At 30.6% G+C, this 17400-nt stretch overlaps 3 protein-coding genes across 3 annotated transcripts; 2 read left to right on the top strand and 1 right to left on the bottom strand.

Annotated features, from left to right (window-relative positions):
- The first annotated feature begins 662 nt into the window (after window positions 1-662).
- LOC107924065 (uncharacterized) lies at window positions 663-1484 on the top strand. The gene has a single exon (XM_016854336.2). It carries the CDS (start codon window positions 895-897, stop codon window positions 1372-1374), a length of 480 nt encoding a protein of 159 aa, XP_016709825.1. The 5' UTR covers window positions 663-894; the 3' UTR covers window positions 1375-1484.
- Window positions 1485-5596: 4112 nt separating this feature from the next.
- Window positions 5597-9187, top strand: LOC107922995 (embryogenesis-associated protein EMB8). The gene is made up of 8 exons (XM_016853195.2): window positions 5597-6080; window positions 6169-6297; window positions 6384-6515; window positions 7645-7787; window positions 7884-7981; window positions 8054-8148; window positions 8377-8430; window positions 8759-9187. The coding sequence occupies exons 1-8, from the start codon at window positions 5688-5690 to the stop codon at window positions 8966-8968; spliced, it is 1254 nt and encodes a 417-aa protein (XP_016708684.1). The 5' UTR covers window positions 5597-5687; the 3' UTR covers window positions 8969-9187.
- A 1836-nt stretch (window positions 9188-11023) lies between these two features.
- On the bottom strand, window positions 11024-15294 carry LOC107922710 (probable lysophospholipase BODYGUARD 1). The gene is made up of 4 exons (XM_016852846.2): window positions 14232-15294; window positions 13817-14145; window positions 13253-13452; window positions 11024-11530 (listed from the first exon to the last, which is right to left on the bottom strand). Exons 1-4 carry the CDS (start codon window positions 14806-14808, stop codon window positions 11203-11205), a joined length of 1434 nt encoding a protein of 477 aa, XP_016708335.1. The 5' UTR covers window positions 14809-15294; the 3' UTR covers window positions 11024-11202.
- Window positions 15295-17400: the final 2106 nt, after the last annotated feature.

The following is a 17400-nucleotide window of genomic DNA, read 5'->3' as shown; positions in this document are numbered from 1 at the left end:
ATTGTAGACTTATTTGTCAAATTCAGGAGCCAAAGTTATACTATTCCCTTTTTTTTCATGGTGATTAACGGAATAGATTTAAATAATTTATAATTTTTAAGTTCAGATAAAAAAAAATTTAGTAACCAATATAAACCTACTTACCGAATTTAGGAGCTAAAGTTACATTATCTTTCCTTAATTTGCTTAATGTTCAATCTTTTTAGTTCCCCCCGTTTCTACCATTTTCTTTTTATAGTTTTAAGAAAACAAAAAGCAAAACAGAAACAAGTTGTCTAAAGTAGATCAACGTCATCACTACGTAAAATCCATTGCCTTTTTCAGAAAATCCCAATTTGTAAGAAAAAAAAAATCAACCACATTCACCAAATCAGATTTATTTCTACAAATAAAAATCTGGATAAAAATTTATGTAAAATATATATTTATTAAAAATTTATATAATAAATGAATGAAACTTTGCTTGAAAAGATAAAATGTTTAAAGACTAGGGTTAATTTATCGTTAAATATTTTAGTTTGATTTTGATATTTAATTTAATATTTTAATTTAGTTTCGATATTTATTTTGATACACAAATTAAATTATGTAGCGTTTAAAGGATTAAATTGAATATTAAATTTAAATTTAAATATTAAATAATGAACTAAAAATTATGAAAAGCTTGTTTCTCCATAAACACCCTAAAATAGCAGTCGTCTGGTAGTTGAACTACTCCATAAACAAAACCAGTAATCAGCTCAACTTCCAGCCAACTCTATACCTAAGTCTCTCCACCATAGCTTCTCATATATATATATAAACAATCCATACTCACATCACCATAACCAATCCATTCCCTCAAAAAATAAACCTTAAAGAAAAACACATCACATATTCACGCATCAGAAAAAAATGGCTACTAACAATAACAACACTAAGGAAGACGACCGGCGAGCTGGGGCGGAGATCGTTTACGGCGCAGAAGATTGTTACCGTCACTCCGTTGAGTTGCTACAAGAACTGGGGTTCCCTAAAGGCGTGCTTCCGTTGAAAGACCTGGAAGAATGCGGGCGGGTTAGAGAAACCGGGTTCGTTTGGATGAAACAAAAGGCACCTTACGAGCATTTCTTTGAAGGGACGAACAGCCGGGTGAGTTACTCGGCGGAGGTCACGGCGTACGTTGAGAAGTTCAAGATGAAGAAGATGACTGGTGTTAAGAGTAAACAGGTTTTCTTATGGGTGCCGGTCACTGAGATGAGTATGGAAGACGGTTCTGGTGACAAAATATACTTTAAAACTCCGATGGGGATTGGGAAATCTTTTCCGGCAACGGGGTTTATGACAGAGGAGGAGAAGAAGAAGTATTCGGAGGACAAAAAAAGTGACGATTGAAAATTATATATATTTACTGATTGGATACAAAATAAACGATTTATTTTGATTAGTACTGTAATTTTTATTTTTTATGATCTGTTTTATTTGTGAAAGATGCATTGCGATAATGGGGCCTATGGTGTTTTCAGTTTCTTTTTTTTTACTTATAGGTATAATCTTTTATTTCGCACTCTAATTTTATAAAAAAATTATTTTTTTATTTTTTATTTTTTATGTTTAAACTTTTATTTTTCTGTTAAACCATTCAAAATAAATGAAAAAAAATAATATTTTTTTAAACTTTATTGACGTGATATATTTAGATTATCACATAATACATTAATATTTAATTAATTTTTAAAAATTTTAAAAGTTAATTAATAGATGACATGATAATCTAGGTACATATCACATCAATAAAATTAATAAGCGTTAACTTTTTAAATATTTTAGGTAATTTTGAAAAAATATAAATTTAAAAATTAAAAAAACAAAAAATTAAATAAATGGCTAAAATAATATTTTTTTGTAAAGTTTAAGGGTCAAAAAATTTATTATTCCTTTATTTATTGCAATTATGTAATAGTTTTTGTTTTCCTGTTTGAAGTATAGAGGAAGCAATAGTTGAACTAATAAGATTGAATACGATTTTCTATGAATAAATACAATAATTCTTTTATAAAATGACGTGGAAATATTTTGTAATTGACCTTAATTAACGAATAATTAAAAGTAAATACGATTTTTGATGCGTATGAAGATTGAGTAAGTCTTATATAAGATATTTGATGCATATCAATTTAAATAAAAGGGATTCAATCGGTTTAAAAGTAAATGGCTTAAAATTAGTAAAAGTAAAAAGTAAAAAATCGAGACAAAAAATATTTATATTTGAACATGTTTAATTAGGTTATAATTTTTTAAAAATAATTTTTATAGTATAATTATTTTTTAAAGTTATGTTTGTAATCCTCCACTCCCGATCTAAGAATGCGATATATCATATTTGTTGTCAAAGTAACTAAGATTTTATTTCAATATCTAATAGACAAGTCATACAAATAATTTTATTTTCAAAACTTAATAAAACGCAATATTTATTCAAAACCTGATTATAAACAATCTTACGAAAACTCTTACGAACACGAGTAATAAACGAAAGACTAAAACATAAAAATTTTAAAATACATTAGTAATATCGCGACTTTGATGGTAGAAAACATGGTGTCGTGACTTCAACTAAAGTGAGTCACAACCTTAAAGACAAGAAGTTGACATCGTGACTTCAACAAAGGAATATCGCGACCTTACAGACAAGAGGCTCAATGTTACAACCTCAATAGGAGAGAGTCGCGACTATGGTAATAGAGACTTAATGTCGCAACACCAATAGCAAGATGTCATGACTATAAAGGCAATTTTTTTCCATTTTGCATCATATGGCTCAAACCTGCCAAACATTAATACCAAATGGTCTAAATGACCAAACAACTCATCACAAATTAAACATTAACTCAAATGCCAAATCATCATTCACATCATGTCAAATGCATGATCTCAAGTACGATCCTATTTATTCTAGATTCGAGCATCATAATCATTTACTTAACATACAAGTGATGTTCTAATTTCAATCATACCATCACACAACTTGATTAAGCAAACTTTTACTATACCATCAAATAAACATATATAAATTCAAAAGATAAACATTCCTACCATTAGCACCAAAATATAAAAAATGGACCCAAAAGCAACTCAAAACCTTAAGTTCATGCCACTTGTTATAACATGACAAACCTATACAAACTTTTTGAGTTGAAAGCGGAATTTGGATGCTTTCGATCACTTCGAAGCTTCAAGATCTACAATACTTGCGTACGAAAATAAACAAACTGTATATTGAGCGATAAACTTTAGTGGTGCTATCATGATTTAAATCAATAGTCGAAACAATATATCTATAAAATCAATATGTGATTCAACTATCAACTAAATCAATTTGCATTTCATGTCTAATGTGCATAGCCTCATAGCTTATTTCATTTGACATTATCATCACATCTCAATTACATATATGTCATAGCATATCATAAATCTAGTCATTTTCTCATTCCTACTTTGAATCCACTAATTCATTTTTTATCCATATCGGCCTTCAGGGCTCGTTTTAACCGGTTCATACGATCTTTCACAAGCCATCTTTTGATACTTTAACATTAATATTTAAGATACATCGTTCAATATTAGCATTTCATATCAAATGTCACATAGCATGATATATGTTTCGTGATCCCTACTAACCAAGCACAAACTCAAGATAGATACACAGATCATTCAACTATCACACTAATATATTTGGCACCTAGTGTCTCATCGGTGCATCCAAACTACAATATGCGCTCCGTGCCTAATCGGTATAAACCGAAGTAATAAATGTGCTTAGCACCTTATCGAAATGTCTGAAGTATAAAATTCGCTCCGTGCCTCATTGGTATAAACTGAAGTATAATCCCGTACACTAATCCTACGGCATGCTAACTATACCCGACTTTGCCCGAAACCATAGGATAACCAATGTTTTTAAACATATATACATGATTCACAATTCATAGTTTCATATGTAACCAATCATACCAAGCTCAATTTGATACATACCCTTTCACATCATCATATACATACCAAATAATGAGATAAGTACGATTCTTACCTTAAGCAAACTAGTTGTAATAAGGCATGCATACATACATACGTACATATGTATATTGATTTCAAATCATGAAAGCACAAACCATAATAACTACTCATCTACGGCTCTCAACTTTTTGAGACGGCCCGACTTTGTCTTTAGTTATGTATGATAATTCAAGTATGGAAATGATATTACTTCTCACCCAATCACATGAAAACACATAATTTACCATAATTTATATTTTATTCGTTTTAGTTCTTATATCTGAAAAGTTCATATTTTCCAATATTTAGTATAGAATCAAAATCAAATTTCATAATCTTTCATTGGGGATCCTGTACTTCTAATCTATAACATAAATTTTTTTAACAATTTTCAATTTATTCAATTTAATCTCTAACGTCACAAAATTAACTATCAAGCTTAGTTAAGTTTCTAATCACTTCCATCACTTTTCACTACCTTCTTAGTCTTAACATGCTCAAAATTCATGCTTCAAATTCTCATCAAAATTAAGCTCAATTTCATCAAATACCCATTAATGACAATTTAATAAACATTTTACAATTGAAAAATCTAAGGCAATGGTAAGCTTAATCAATCTTAGATGATCACGAAAATATAAAAATTTCAAAAGAAAAACATGTTCACCTTAGGGATTTTGGACCAAATTGTAAACAAAGCAAAAAGAAAATTTCTTTCTTTCTTCTTCCCTTGGACGACCAAAAGAAAGAAGATGATGGCTTTTATTTCCATCAACTATCATTTACTATATTAATTACTTATTAAGCACTCAAGCATTTTCTAAATTAACATTTAATAACGATTATACTTTTACAATTTATTCTATGCATTATAATTAATTATTTTCTCAATTTAATTTCTCGATCATTCATTAATATATTTTCACACTAACTTCGTAAATTATTCTATTCATATTTTCACTAACTCAATTTATGAAATTGAATTTCAAAATTACATTTTTCGACACCATAAAAAATTCATTGTAATAATGATATTATTAGTTATTTCAAAGATTGAGATGAAATTTTCCTAAAACCACATATTTCAACACAAAATTTAGCATTGGATGAGTTGAAAAAGATTTTTTTTTCAAAATTCACATAATTATTTTCTACAATTTTTTAATAAAAATATTAATTAATAAATAAAATTATAAAAATAAATCGACTTGTAATAAAGAAGCTAAAATAAAATTATTGTGATAATCTTGTAATAATGTATTTATAAAAAATAAATGAGGCTAATGTTGTTTAAATTGAACTAAAATAATAGGTCATGTTGCTTGTATTAATAATCGATTAGAAAGAGAATTAAATTAATTACTCTATAAATATTTCTAAAATTAATTTTTTATTAAATTTTAATAATTTATTTAATTAAACTAATTAAATAAAAAAATTGATGGTATGATTAATTTAACTATAATAAAATAATTCTATAATAATCTTTTTATTTGATTTCGTAACTAGAAAGAACATTATATTATATTAAATGTGGGGGCGCGTGTGTATATATATGCAACGCAGACAATAGCAAAACAGACTGCGTCTAGTTCTGGTCCCATCATTGGTGGATTAAATATACACACTCCCCTCGTTTTCAACATCCATCCCACATGGCCAAACTCTCTTCGGGCCCCACCTTCCCTATCTCCATTTCCCGCCACACATATCACCACCGGGTCACTGCCTGCCACGTCGCCACTCCCACCACCACAACTACCATCCCGTTCGCCGATCTCCACCCATCACTGGAGGTCATAGGGGGAGCTCGCAACCGTTTCCTCCCAGCTCTCCACTCCGCCCTCCGCCATCCCTATGACCCCTTCCCCTTCATCGCTTGGAACCCACACGTCGAGACCATCTTCGCTTCCTTTTTCCGTTCCATTCCCGACGTCAGGTTACGCCGTGAATGCCTCCGTACCCAAGATGGAGGTACCGTCGCACTCGACTGGGTCGCCGGCGACCAATACCAACTCCCTCCTGATTCTCCGATCCTCATTTTAATGGTAACACGAAAAATGATACTAGCAAATCATGTGATCCAAGAAACTTGGAAGCTTTATTTTGACTTATTTTTTTTTCTCCATTTTGCAGCCGGGTTTGACTGGAGGAAGTGAGAATTCATATCCTAGACATATGTTAACTAAGGCAAGAAGTAAAGGGTGGCGCGTTGTGGTTTTCAATAGCCGTGGCTGTGGCAATAGTCCAGTCACCACTCCTCAAGTAATGATTCTTTTCTGCTGCTTCGTAAAAAAGATTTGGGAGTTCGGGGTTTTTTTTTAATTACATATATATGTTTATACGTGCAGTTCTATTCAGCTTCGTTTGTTGGGGACATGCGTGAAGTAGTGGAACATGTTAGTGGTATATACCCAGAAGCTAATTTGTATGCTGCTGCTTGGTCTCTTGGTGCAAACATTCTTGTTCGGTATCTTGGTGATGTAAGATAGCAACATAAATCCCCCCCCAACAGACACATATATAAATGTTAAAATACTCTTTGTGACGAAACTTCTTTTTTTTTTTTTGCTTTAGATTGTTACATTTGATGTGATCGGTAGAAAAGTTTTTGCATTGTTCACTAATTATGTTCAAAATTTCTAATCTTGTGTTTTATTGAGGTAGCTGCGGTTGGTCACTTCTAGCTCGTCCGAGTGTATGCATTTCACGATTTTTTTACTGGAATTTCATTCTTTCAAAATGGATTCCTTACTTGGATTTCAGATTAGGGAGGATTGTCTTAATGATTCTTGATTGAACATTCATTTGGAAACTCCACCCATCCAACCAGAGTAAAATATGTTGTTCGTACTCGAGTGTGAGTATTAGATATTGTTGATGGAATTGGCTTCTTCAAAAAAAATCTTAACAGTGTCATTCGCCGTGCAGCCAACCAAATTCCCAACAATCGAAAATATTGTCCTTATTCTAGAGTTTTGTCTCTTGTACTTTGCCAAGAGTTAGTATACCATGAGCGGCTACCCTAAAGGCTTGGTCCGGGAGTGTCTTGACCATATGTAAGTGGCTACTCGCCAATGGGATGTGAGCATCTCACTCTAGTGGAATTCGAACCCCTGATCTATGGCATATAATTCACTTGTTGAGTAAGATGGTTCACCTGGGCTACGCCCACGTATGGTTGAGGCACTTCCGTCTTTGTGAACCAGACCTTCAAGGCAGCCGCTCACTATAAGTTGGCTCTTAGTAAAATTCAGGAGACAAAGACAATACCTTCGATTGTTGGGATTTGATTGGTTGCTCGACAAACAACACTTCGAAAACTTCTCTCAAAAGAGCCAATCCCTCAACACATGATTGTTCAACTGTTTCCATGCTTTTGGGAGTAGATCATTTCCCATACCCGTATCTAAAAATGCGTCAAACACAAGCAGTTGAAGAAAAACAAATAAATCGGAACAACATAGGTGACAGATTACAGTTAGTTTACCCTCTGTCTTGTCATGTTGAAGTTAACACTAATTTATGCTTTAAATTGTTGTTTTTAATCTGATTTTCACACCGGTTTTAGAATATGAAAATTCTCTACTTCATCTGTTCCTTTGATTGCAGGAATCTCATGCATGCCCTCTTTCTGGTGCTGTCTCATTATGCAATCCATTCAATTTGGTCTATGCTTTTGAGGAATTCACCAAGGGCTTTAACCGAGTTTATGACAAAGCGCTTGCTAGATCCATCCGTAATATATTCAAGAGGTACTTCTCTACAACATGCTTTTGTTTGGTTTCCGCTTTTATCGACTCGATATCCCGGTTTCCACAGTTACACTTCAATCTATTGGTGTTCTACAGGCATATTCTCCTATTCGAAGATATCGGGGGTGAATATAACATTCCCTTGGCCTTAAATGCACGGCAAGTTAGGGACTTCGATGAAGGATTAACACGAGGTATGCTCGTAACTGCGATTAGGGAGTCTAACGAAACATGGTTTGCTTATATCTCTCTTTGCTAGCTTGCAGTTTCCTTCGGTTTTAAGTCATTGGACGAGTACTATTATAAGGCGAGCTGTTTTCATTCCATAAAACATGTTCAAGTACCATTGCTCTGTATCCAGGTGATATATATTGTTCAATATCATCTCCATTAAGTTGTTATTTCTATGACATACATTACACACTCCGACTCAGGGCACAAGACATTCGATGCCTCTACTTTAATCATCCGTTCATGTTGCTTGTCTTTAAACTATAAGTTTGTGTTTTTGTTCGGTTCGGAAAGGTATGTTCGAAAGGGAAATTTCGATAACAACGTTCGACTTATGTTTTAAAAATGTGTATTGCAGGCTGCAAATGATCCAATTTCACCGGTTAGGGCAATTCCTCGGGAAGAAATCGAGGTAGGTCGATAGCTCTGTACGTTATCGAGCTATTTGTTCAGCAGTTTTCTAACTTGATCATTTAAGCATTCTCATGGAATGGACCAAACATGTACACAAACCTCCATTTTATCGTGTCCCTTTTCACCATATCCGGTTGGTCAAGGCTTGAATTGAGTTATTCCCTCTCTCGTTGCTACGGGACATTATATATTACATTCGAAAATGAAACAGATGGCTGTGTATTCATATTGAAGAATGTAATCCTGCAGATAACAATATCGAAGTTGACATATGCTCTTCGTTCTTAAACACTATTTCTAATGAAAATGTATGCTTGTTGTCTCAGGCAAACCGGAACTGCTTGTTAATAGTGACACCCAAAGGTGGGCATTTAGGTTGGGTTGCAGGTGCTGACGCCCCGTTAGGAGGTCCATGGACCGATCCCGTAGTGATGGATTTTCTCGAGCATTTAGAAAGAGGTACACATAAAACTGTTGAGTCTTCTACTGGCCCATTAACTGTTACTTCAAAGAACTTGCATCATGCAGAAGTATAGCAAGCAAATCATACACGAATTCTGATATATCATTACCGATTCGATTATGACGATTAAGTTTCGATGTAACATAGCTGATTCATTATATCGAACTAGTGTAAGCTGTTCTATCAATGGCTGAAAATTGTATCCTAAGGGACTTGTATGATGATGATGATGGTTGATTGGTGCTATGAATTCCATTTGGGGATCAAATGAATGATAAAAGTTCCCCTTTCAGTGGATCTTTTATGTGGAATGTTGAACCACCTTGTACCATGTAGTGTTGCAGCAAAATGAGTTAGAGCTCGGCTTATACAGTTATCCTTAAAAAGATGATATTTAAGGAGTTCCGATATTTAAGCTCTTCATTTGCCAACTACACTTCTCTTCTTCAAAGTTGATCTTTGAAATTATCCAGTTTTAGATTATTTTTTTTTGGATAGAATCAAGGAATTTTAAAGGTCCATGAAACTAATTATTTCAGGGCTTGTGCTTGTCTCTTTTAACGATATTTTTTTTTAGTGTTTGAACTCGAGTTTTCTTTCTAAGGATTCGACGTGCTTTACTACTGCACCCAATACAACTGAACTATTAGTAAGTTTACATTTTAAACACTCAACTTCCAAAAGTTACAAAATGGTTATTAAACTATTCAAAAGTTTTCATTTAAGTTACTAAACTATTCAAAAAAAATTATTTAGGTCCTTGTTAAATTTTTTTCTAAAAAGAAAAGTTCAGCTAGCAAGCTTCAAGGGATATTTGACGATCGATACGGTGGAATAGTAGTCATCGACAAGTAGAAAACATATCTTAAATTCAAGTCTATTTGATGATCAATGTCATAGATATGAGAAGAAAGCTGTTTAGATCTTGGTTCGCAAATTCATTATGTTTGAAGTTGTTTTACGACCTTTCAATTGTAGGTAGTAAGAATATAGAATGCCATACAACATCAATTTTACCTGCTTGTAACTTAAATAAAAGTTTTCAAATAATTCATTGATGCTAATTTATCCAAAATGTTAATATATGATTCTTAGCAAAGATGTCAACCTAGATAAATGTTAAAAAAATCCAACCATTATTTCATTAGATGGATATAATTTTTTGTATAATTCAATAAATGTATTACCACCTAAATAATAATATGTATTAGTGCATGTGAAAAATTAAATTAAAATTAAAGTTTAAATGTTTATATCTTATTACATAATAAATTAAAATTTATATATAATTTTAAAATCTCTTTCTGAAATCTATATAATTAATAAGTTGGTCCAACTAATTTAAAATTATTGAATATTGATTTTCATGATATAAATTCTAGTGAAGGTAAGTAGCCTAACATGGCACTGACTTATTGCCTCATTACCTCATCTTTCACATGGCTATTGTGAGAAAAGAAAATGATGTAATCCTACCCTTTCATTGTAAAATACTATATCATTAATTTAAAACATAAATAATTTTTAATCAATTACTAGTTAATTCAATTGAATTTTAACTCGATTGGTATTAGTATTATTGCTAATGCAAGAAGAGGTGGGTTTGAGTGTGTTGAAGTGTATTATCTTCCTATTTAAAGGTTAGGGAGGGACTATGGGTAGTCTTAGGTATTGTATAAAAAAATACTGAAAAAGTCCACCTCTTTGAATATATAAAAATTATATATTTTATTTAATTATGTTTTTTTTGTCACACAAACTATGAAAAGTTACAAAATAGTTATTTAATTATTTAATTTTATCTTTTTTATCAACAGTTAATTGACGTAAAAATGGAAACACCAAAAACTGCAAGATAGTTGGGTGATAACTTTTTTATAATTGGATGACAAAAAAAATATAGTTGGATGACTAATAATATAATTTACTCTTAATAATTTAATATTCATGTAAAATTATATAACTATTTATTTACAAAAAGAAGAAGAAGAAGAAGAAGTTGCTCAATTGGCAGGTTTTTAATTTGAAAATTTGTTCTTATTCAATTTGATATATATGATTACAAGTAATTTAAGCATGTCACATGGCCTAAAATATAGACATAAATTCACATCTCTTGGATCTAATGTCATCTTTAACCCCACTTGATCCAACACAGTTAATTCAACCCTTTTTTTGGGTTAAATTTCTTTTATCAACATAATATTAGAAAAAGGATTAAAACAAGAAGATTCAAATCTTTATCATTTATATGTGAAACGAAAACTTTTGAACCATAATTTTAAACAAGTCTCGATAGGTTTTTAATTAATTTTTTGTCGATTTCTTCCAAATTTCCTCAAGTTCCCTGGCGAATTCTTTTTGTCGACCAACAACGATAGTGATGTGATCTTTATTTTCGACAACCTTAACTCGAGCACGAGGGATTCGTCTTTGAACATTGTAGCTACATTCGAGCGGGATGACTTCGTCATCCTCGCCATGGAACACAGTGACTTCGCAGCTCAACCTGTCCCGGATGACGTCCAAATACCGATCGAGCTTTCCAGAGGTGCCGAAAATAACGTTGTGAAGTGTATGCCATGAGGCTATATGGGTGTGTCGGATGAACCCTTCAAGCAAGAAAGTCCTAATCCTGGTAAAACAACATTAATAATTAATTAATAGTCGTAATGAAAAAGACATAATGATTATTTTTTTGTCAATTTAATCTTATTCTTTAAATTTTATAAAAATATAAATAAAAAAAACTCAAAACTTAAAAATATATATAAAATTCATAAAAATTTATGAAATACGCATGAATTATCATATTTAAAAATTTAAAATTTCAGTTAATATTTTTATTTAGAAAAATCAATTTGACTCTTTTTAAAAAATTAAAAGTTAAATTTAACTAAAAAGAAATAAAGATTAAATTGATAAAATAATATAAAATTAAATTTAATATTATACCTATAAAAAATGCATTAAAAGTGAATAGACAAGGGTAGATGATGACTCAGTAGCATAAATTAATGATTTTCATGTGTAGAGAGAGACAGGGGACGGCAGAAACCCTAATAAATGAAAATGAACCAAATTAATTTCTTACATTAAAACGTTTGTCCCCGTCAACTTGTGACTTCAATTTGAAGGTTGGACTGAAAAAGTCTTAAATTTAAGTTTGTGAGTTGAGTTTGAGTTAAATTCAAATATATTAATATTTGAATTTGTGATTATTTTTTACATTAAATATGATTAATTTAATTTTCATATAAATTTAAATTTGAGTTTTAATCGAATTCAATTAGATTTTAAGTTGAACTCAAGAATTTTATGTAATTCGAACTTGATTAAGCTCGAATATGTATAAAATACTAAGCGCAAATAAACGTAAAAGGGACCATTTTGAGCAGTTGCCATTAAAAGCAATGAACTTCTGGACTAGAAAGATTTTTGCATATAAGGGGCAAAAGTGAAGTACAAGCTGAAATTGACAAATTTCTTACCTAAATTTATTTGGACGGTGAGAGTTTAGGTAATGGTGAGTACTGCTCCACGTGTAGGGCAGCTATGGTAGGTTAAATGAGGTTGGTTGGATGGAAATTTGTGGGTTTATCATCGAATTTTTCATTTTTTTAATTGAAGCTTTAAGAAATAGAGTTTTTAATTTTTTTCAAGGTTTAAAGTTTAATGTCGATGCTTTAATTGGAAAATAAAAAAGATAAAAATAATAAATTCAAATCACATGTTGAATGTGACCATTATACAAAATGTTAGAGGCAAATCATTGATTAAATGGTACTTGTTGGACAAAATTTCCCAAATTCGACGAGATTTTATTGATGGGAATGATTTGATTCATATTTTTTTATAAGAGATTATATTTAATAAATTAATAAATAATTTAAAAATTAACGTAAAAATTATATTTTTTAATTTGTGTTGTTTTATCATTTATTAATGAAGGGATGTTCGGAAATTCAAATGACGGAAATTATTGAGTAAAAATATCATGTAGACTCTTATACGAATAGTTAGATTTTGTTTTGTTTTATTTTTTTTCAATTAAAAAAATAAGTAAACTAGTCATTGTATATTAGATTAAAGAGCAAAATGATCATTTTTGTTAATAATTTCATCCATTTGTATTATTAAAAACTGGCATGGATGATAAAATAATCAGATAGCGACACATGTCGTGCCACATGTATCTCATGTTGAGGTGCAAGGACTAGTTTTTAACAGAAAAACCAATTTGCTCTTTGATCTAATATACATGAACTAATTTGTCCATTTTTTGAGTAAAGACGATAAAATATAATCTGACTACTAGTACAAGTCTCCATGGTATTTTTATTGAAATTATTGTTACCTGTTTCCAGTAATTATTTTGATGAGAAAATCCCACAACCGATGATTCTTGCATAAGACCAACGAAATTGTCCGAGCGATGTATTGATACCAACTGCCAACGGAAGCACAAAACGCCATTGGTGGCCACACTCGTCGCGGCGCCACTCGTCTCATGACATACTGCGTCGCGGATTCACCTTTCGGGACTGGATAATATGGCTGCCATTGCACAATTTCACAAACATATTTTTCTCAAACAATTGCAAATGGTAAAAAAATAATGAAGGGTAAATTACATACCCGAGTTCATTAAACTATTAGTAATTTTATGTTTTGGTAATTCAACTTCAAAAAGTTAAAAAATGGTTATTGAACTACTAGAAAATTTTCATATAAGTTTCCATTAAAGTCACTAATGTTTAATGGCTTAAATGAAAATTTTCGAATAGTTTAGTGATCATTTTGTAACTTTTTAAAGTCAAATGACTAAAATATAAATTTATTAATAGTTTAATGACTTTGAGTGTAATTTGCTCTTAAATGAAAAACAAAGGATATATATTATATATATAATTATAATTACCGGTGCTAACAGCGTGAGGGACTTGACCGATTCCGGGTGTTTAACGGCAATAGCTAGTGCCAAAATGCAGCCTAATGAATGTGCCACAATGTGAAAAGATCTTACACCATAACCTTCGAGTACCGATTTTTCGATCATGTCGACATGTTCTCGCAAAGTATAAAGCGAATCGTTCGGCTTAGGACTCCTCCCAAAACCCAGTAAATCAACAGCCAATAACCTGTAAATCGATTTAGCTTTGCTTGAAAATTTTGGGAACAAAGTTTCAGTCCAAAATGCTGATGACGAAACAAAGCCATGGATGAACACCACATCTTCCTTCGCTTGATCTGATATCACAAAAATACAAAGCGTTAATCACATTTAATATAAGCTAATCTTTTATTATATGTTAATCTGGAACAGATATATCTACCTTTTGGACCGTCGGATTTAACAAAGAGGGTACGTTTAGTGGAATAAGTCCATGAATTGCAGAACTGACAATCACAATCGGACCAACGAGTAATGGGGTATAAATACTGCCCTATCATTCTTCCTTGAAGCAGTTTAACAATGGTGGAGTTAATGGTGATCGTTGATCTTGTTGGTTTTTTCTTCTCCGTTGATTTTGTGATGGTGATGGTGTCGAATGTGAGTTTTTTGAGCTGGTTCGAGACTTCTGTTACGAATGAAGGACGTGAATAAAGTGTGTCCGAAATTTCTTCTAACTGGAACTTGGTTGAAGTGAGATAAACAACTTCGGACTCGGTTTCTCCTTGTTCCGAAACAATGATTTTACCGCTACCGTCTAGGGTTGCCGCCGAGTAAGAACCAGAACTAGGGTTCTTCCATTCAGATTCAATGCAGAAATCAAGGACTTTGTAAACAAAACATAGAACAAAATCAAGTATGTCAAGGAAACAAAACACGATGAAACTAAGAACTATGTTCAGAGCGCTTCCTACTAATGTTAAAACATGTCTGGTTTTACACATTACAGAGAACTCCATGGGAGAAAAAAAGACAAAGAAAAAGACAAAATAGAAAAAACAGAAAGATGAACAATGTCTTGTTTGTTAACCTGAAAGGCAACAATGATGGAAATTAACATATATTTATATGGGGGGTATTTAGTAGTAAGTCTAATAAGTGTTTTTTGAAAAAAAATCCGCCATGGTCGACATTGGCTTGACCTTATAAACACAGAGAAGTACACTTTTGAGTGAAAATGGAAGCGTGTGAGAGACAATGTGAGAGAGACGGAGCAAACGACCAAACAGAGTAACAGGTGTGGATAAATGGGTTCATTGTTTCATTTTAAAACATCATTTGCAGGCCAAAAAATTTAATAAAAAGAAAGTAGTTGGTGGTTGAGGATGAAGAACTTTAACTGTTTCAAATTCTTCCTTTTTTGCCAAATATTTGGCTTAAGCTTTCTTCCCCATACCTTGCGCATACAATGATGTTCTTTATATTGGATGGAACCTTTTTTTCTTGTAAGAAATTTGGATTTCACAATTTATAGTATATTTTTATTTGTAAATTTAAAGATCAATAAGGTAATGACACAAGGTTTTAATGGGTGGTAGGTATATCACGTAGATTTATGTTAACGTAGGTATACAATTAAGTAATTTTACTATTTTAATATTTATATTTTTTTAAAATTAAATTAAATTAATATTATTTTTTAGATTAAAGTGTAATTTTATTATTATAATTTTTAAATTTTAAAAAAATTAAATTAAAATTTTTCATTTTAAGGAATTGAAGCCCTTGCCATACCCTGAATTCCTCACTGTTTATAAGTTTATTAAATATTTAATGAGATTTTGATTTAAGTGTAAAATTAAATTTTTTAAAATTTTGAGATTTGTTGAGGAGATTATTTCTTTGAGAGAAATATTTGTAATGTTGGATTGTCTCTAGTAAAGCGACTCTTTTAAAAGAAATTTTTATAGTGTTATCCATTGAGGCACCAATCAAATCATCAATAATGTCATTGTATTATCTCTATGTTGAATTTTTTTCTCTTCTTCTATCGAGAGCTGTGTACAATTTATGAAGGGAATCATCCACTAAATTTAAGTAAACTGTGTATAATTTTTTAAAGAAAAATGCCTTCTTTAATTTATATTTTATAGGTTTAAGTTCCACCAATTTTTTTCAAACTTAAAATTAAGTTGGATTAAATTTCATCTTATATTCAAACCTCTACATTTCATATTGAAAACTAAATTTTTATCTTTTTGCATTTCTCTTGTGAATATAATGTAATCTAATATATATATTAGGAATCATATTATTAAATAAAAATTAATTAATTTTCAATTCGATTAATGGTGAGCAGGAGGCTAGTAGGGGCTTGGCCTCTAAAATGTAAAACCACGATATTGACCCTTTAAGTTTTATAAAATTTTAATTTAGTAAAAAATAAAATTACACTTTGATTTCCTTAAAAATAATAAAATTTTAGTTTAATCTTTTAAAAATTATAAATATATAAAATTTAAATTATATATAAAATATATAATTTAATTCTTCTCAGGATTAATCAAACTTATTTTTATTTTTTCCCCTCATTCACAAGGTTTACAACTCATCTCTAGTAACAATTAATGTAAAATAATATATATACATACATATCTGTAAAAACGAAGAGAGCTTTAATTGTCCAAACCTAGTGGACGTGTCTCTCGTAGTCCCTTTGGGAGTGACACACTCACCAACACCGTCCACTCGAGGCCTCATTAATTATGTTAGGCTTTTTCTATTAATATATTTTTTATGTTGATTTTGCTTAAATGCAATATCAAGAAATAAAATAATTATTTACATAATATAAGAATAATGGATCTCTGTTGAAAATAATTATTGACATATTAAAATCTGTTAAAATAAAAATTTCCTTTAAAAATATTTTTTTAAACAAAAATGAATTCCTTTATTATTTTAATAAATAATATTTTTTCCGAAAAATTAATTACGTAATATAATTTAAATGAAAACATGGGTTTTTGTTAATTATATGAAATCATTAATTTTAACTCTCGAACCAATTAAATGGACTAATTAATGAAGATTCCAAGTATACCTCAAAGGTACAAATCACTAAGTCAATAGCGATATTTGACATGAATTACCATTGGATTATGGGCAGTACGAGTGCGTTGCAATTGCATTAAAATATAAGAAAATGGCACTATCATATCTTTAATATTGTTTACAAACCCTAACTACAGTTTGAAGATTTCATCCAATTAAATGGATTATTGGTTAAAAATCCAACAATGATACCATTTTTATTTACTTTTAAATAATAATTAATTATAAATAAATATTAATAACCTTAGAAACCATAAACATTAAACTCGAGAGTTATTAATATTTATTTATAATTATTATAATAATTAATAATTAATTATATTTAAATAAAAATATTAGTATTTATATGTTTTTATTTTATTTTATTAAATTATGAGATATCAAGTTATTATTTACTAATGATCTGTGTAAGGATAGGGGGCAAGCAATGATTTTGGCTATCAAAAATGAAAAAAAAAATCCATATAGCCCTTTTAATTTTTAGAAAATTAAAAATC

This window comes from Gossypium hirsutum, chromosome A11, assembly GCF_007990345.1.
Source record: "Gossypium hirsutum isolate 1008001.06 chromosome A11, Gossypium_hirsutum_v2.1, whole genome shotgun sequence".
Lineage (NCBI taxonomy): Eukaryota > Viridiplantae > Streptophyta > Magnoliopsida > Malvales > Malvaceae > Gossypium > Gossypium hirsutum.
This window is presented reverse-complemented; position numbering and strand designations above follow the sequence as displayed.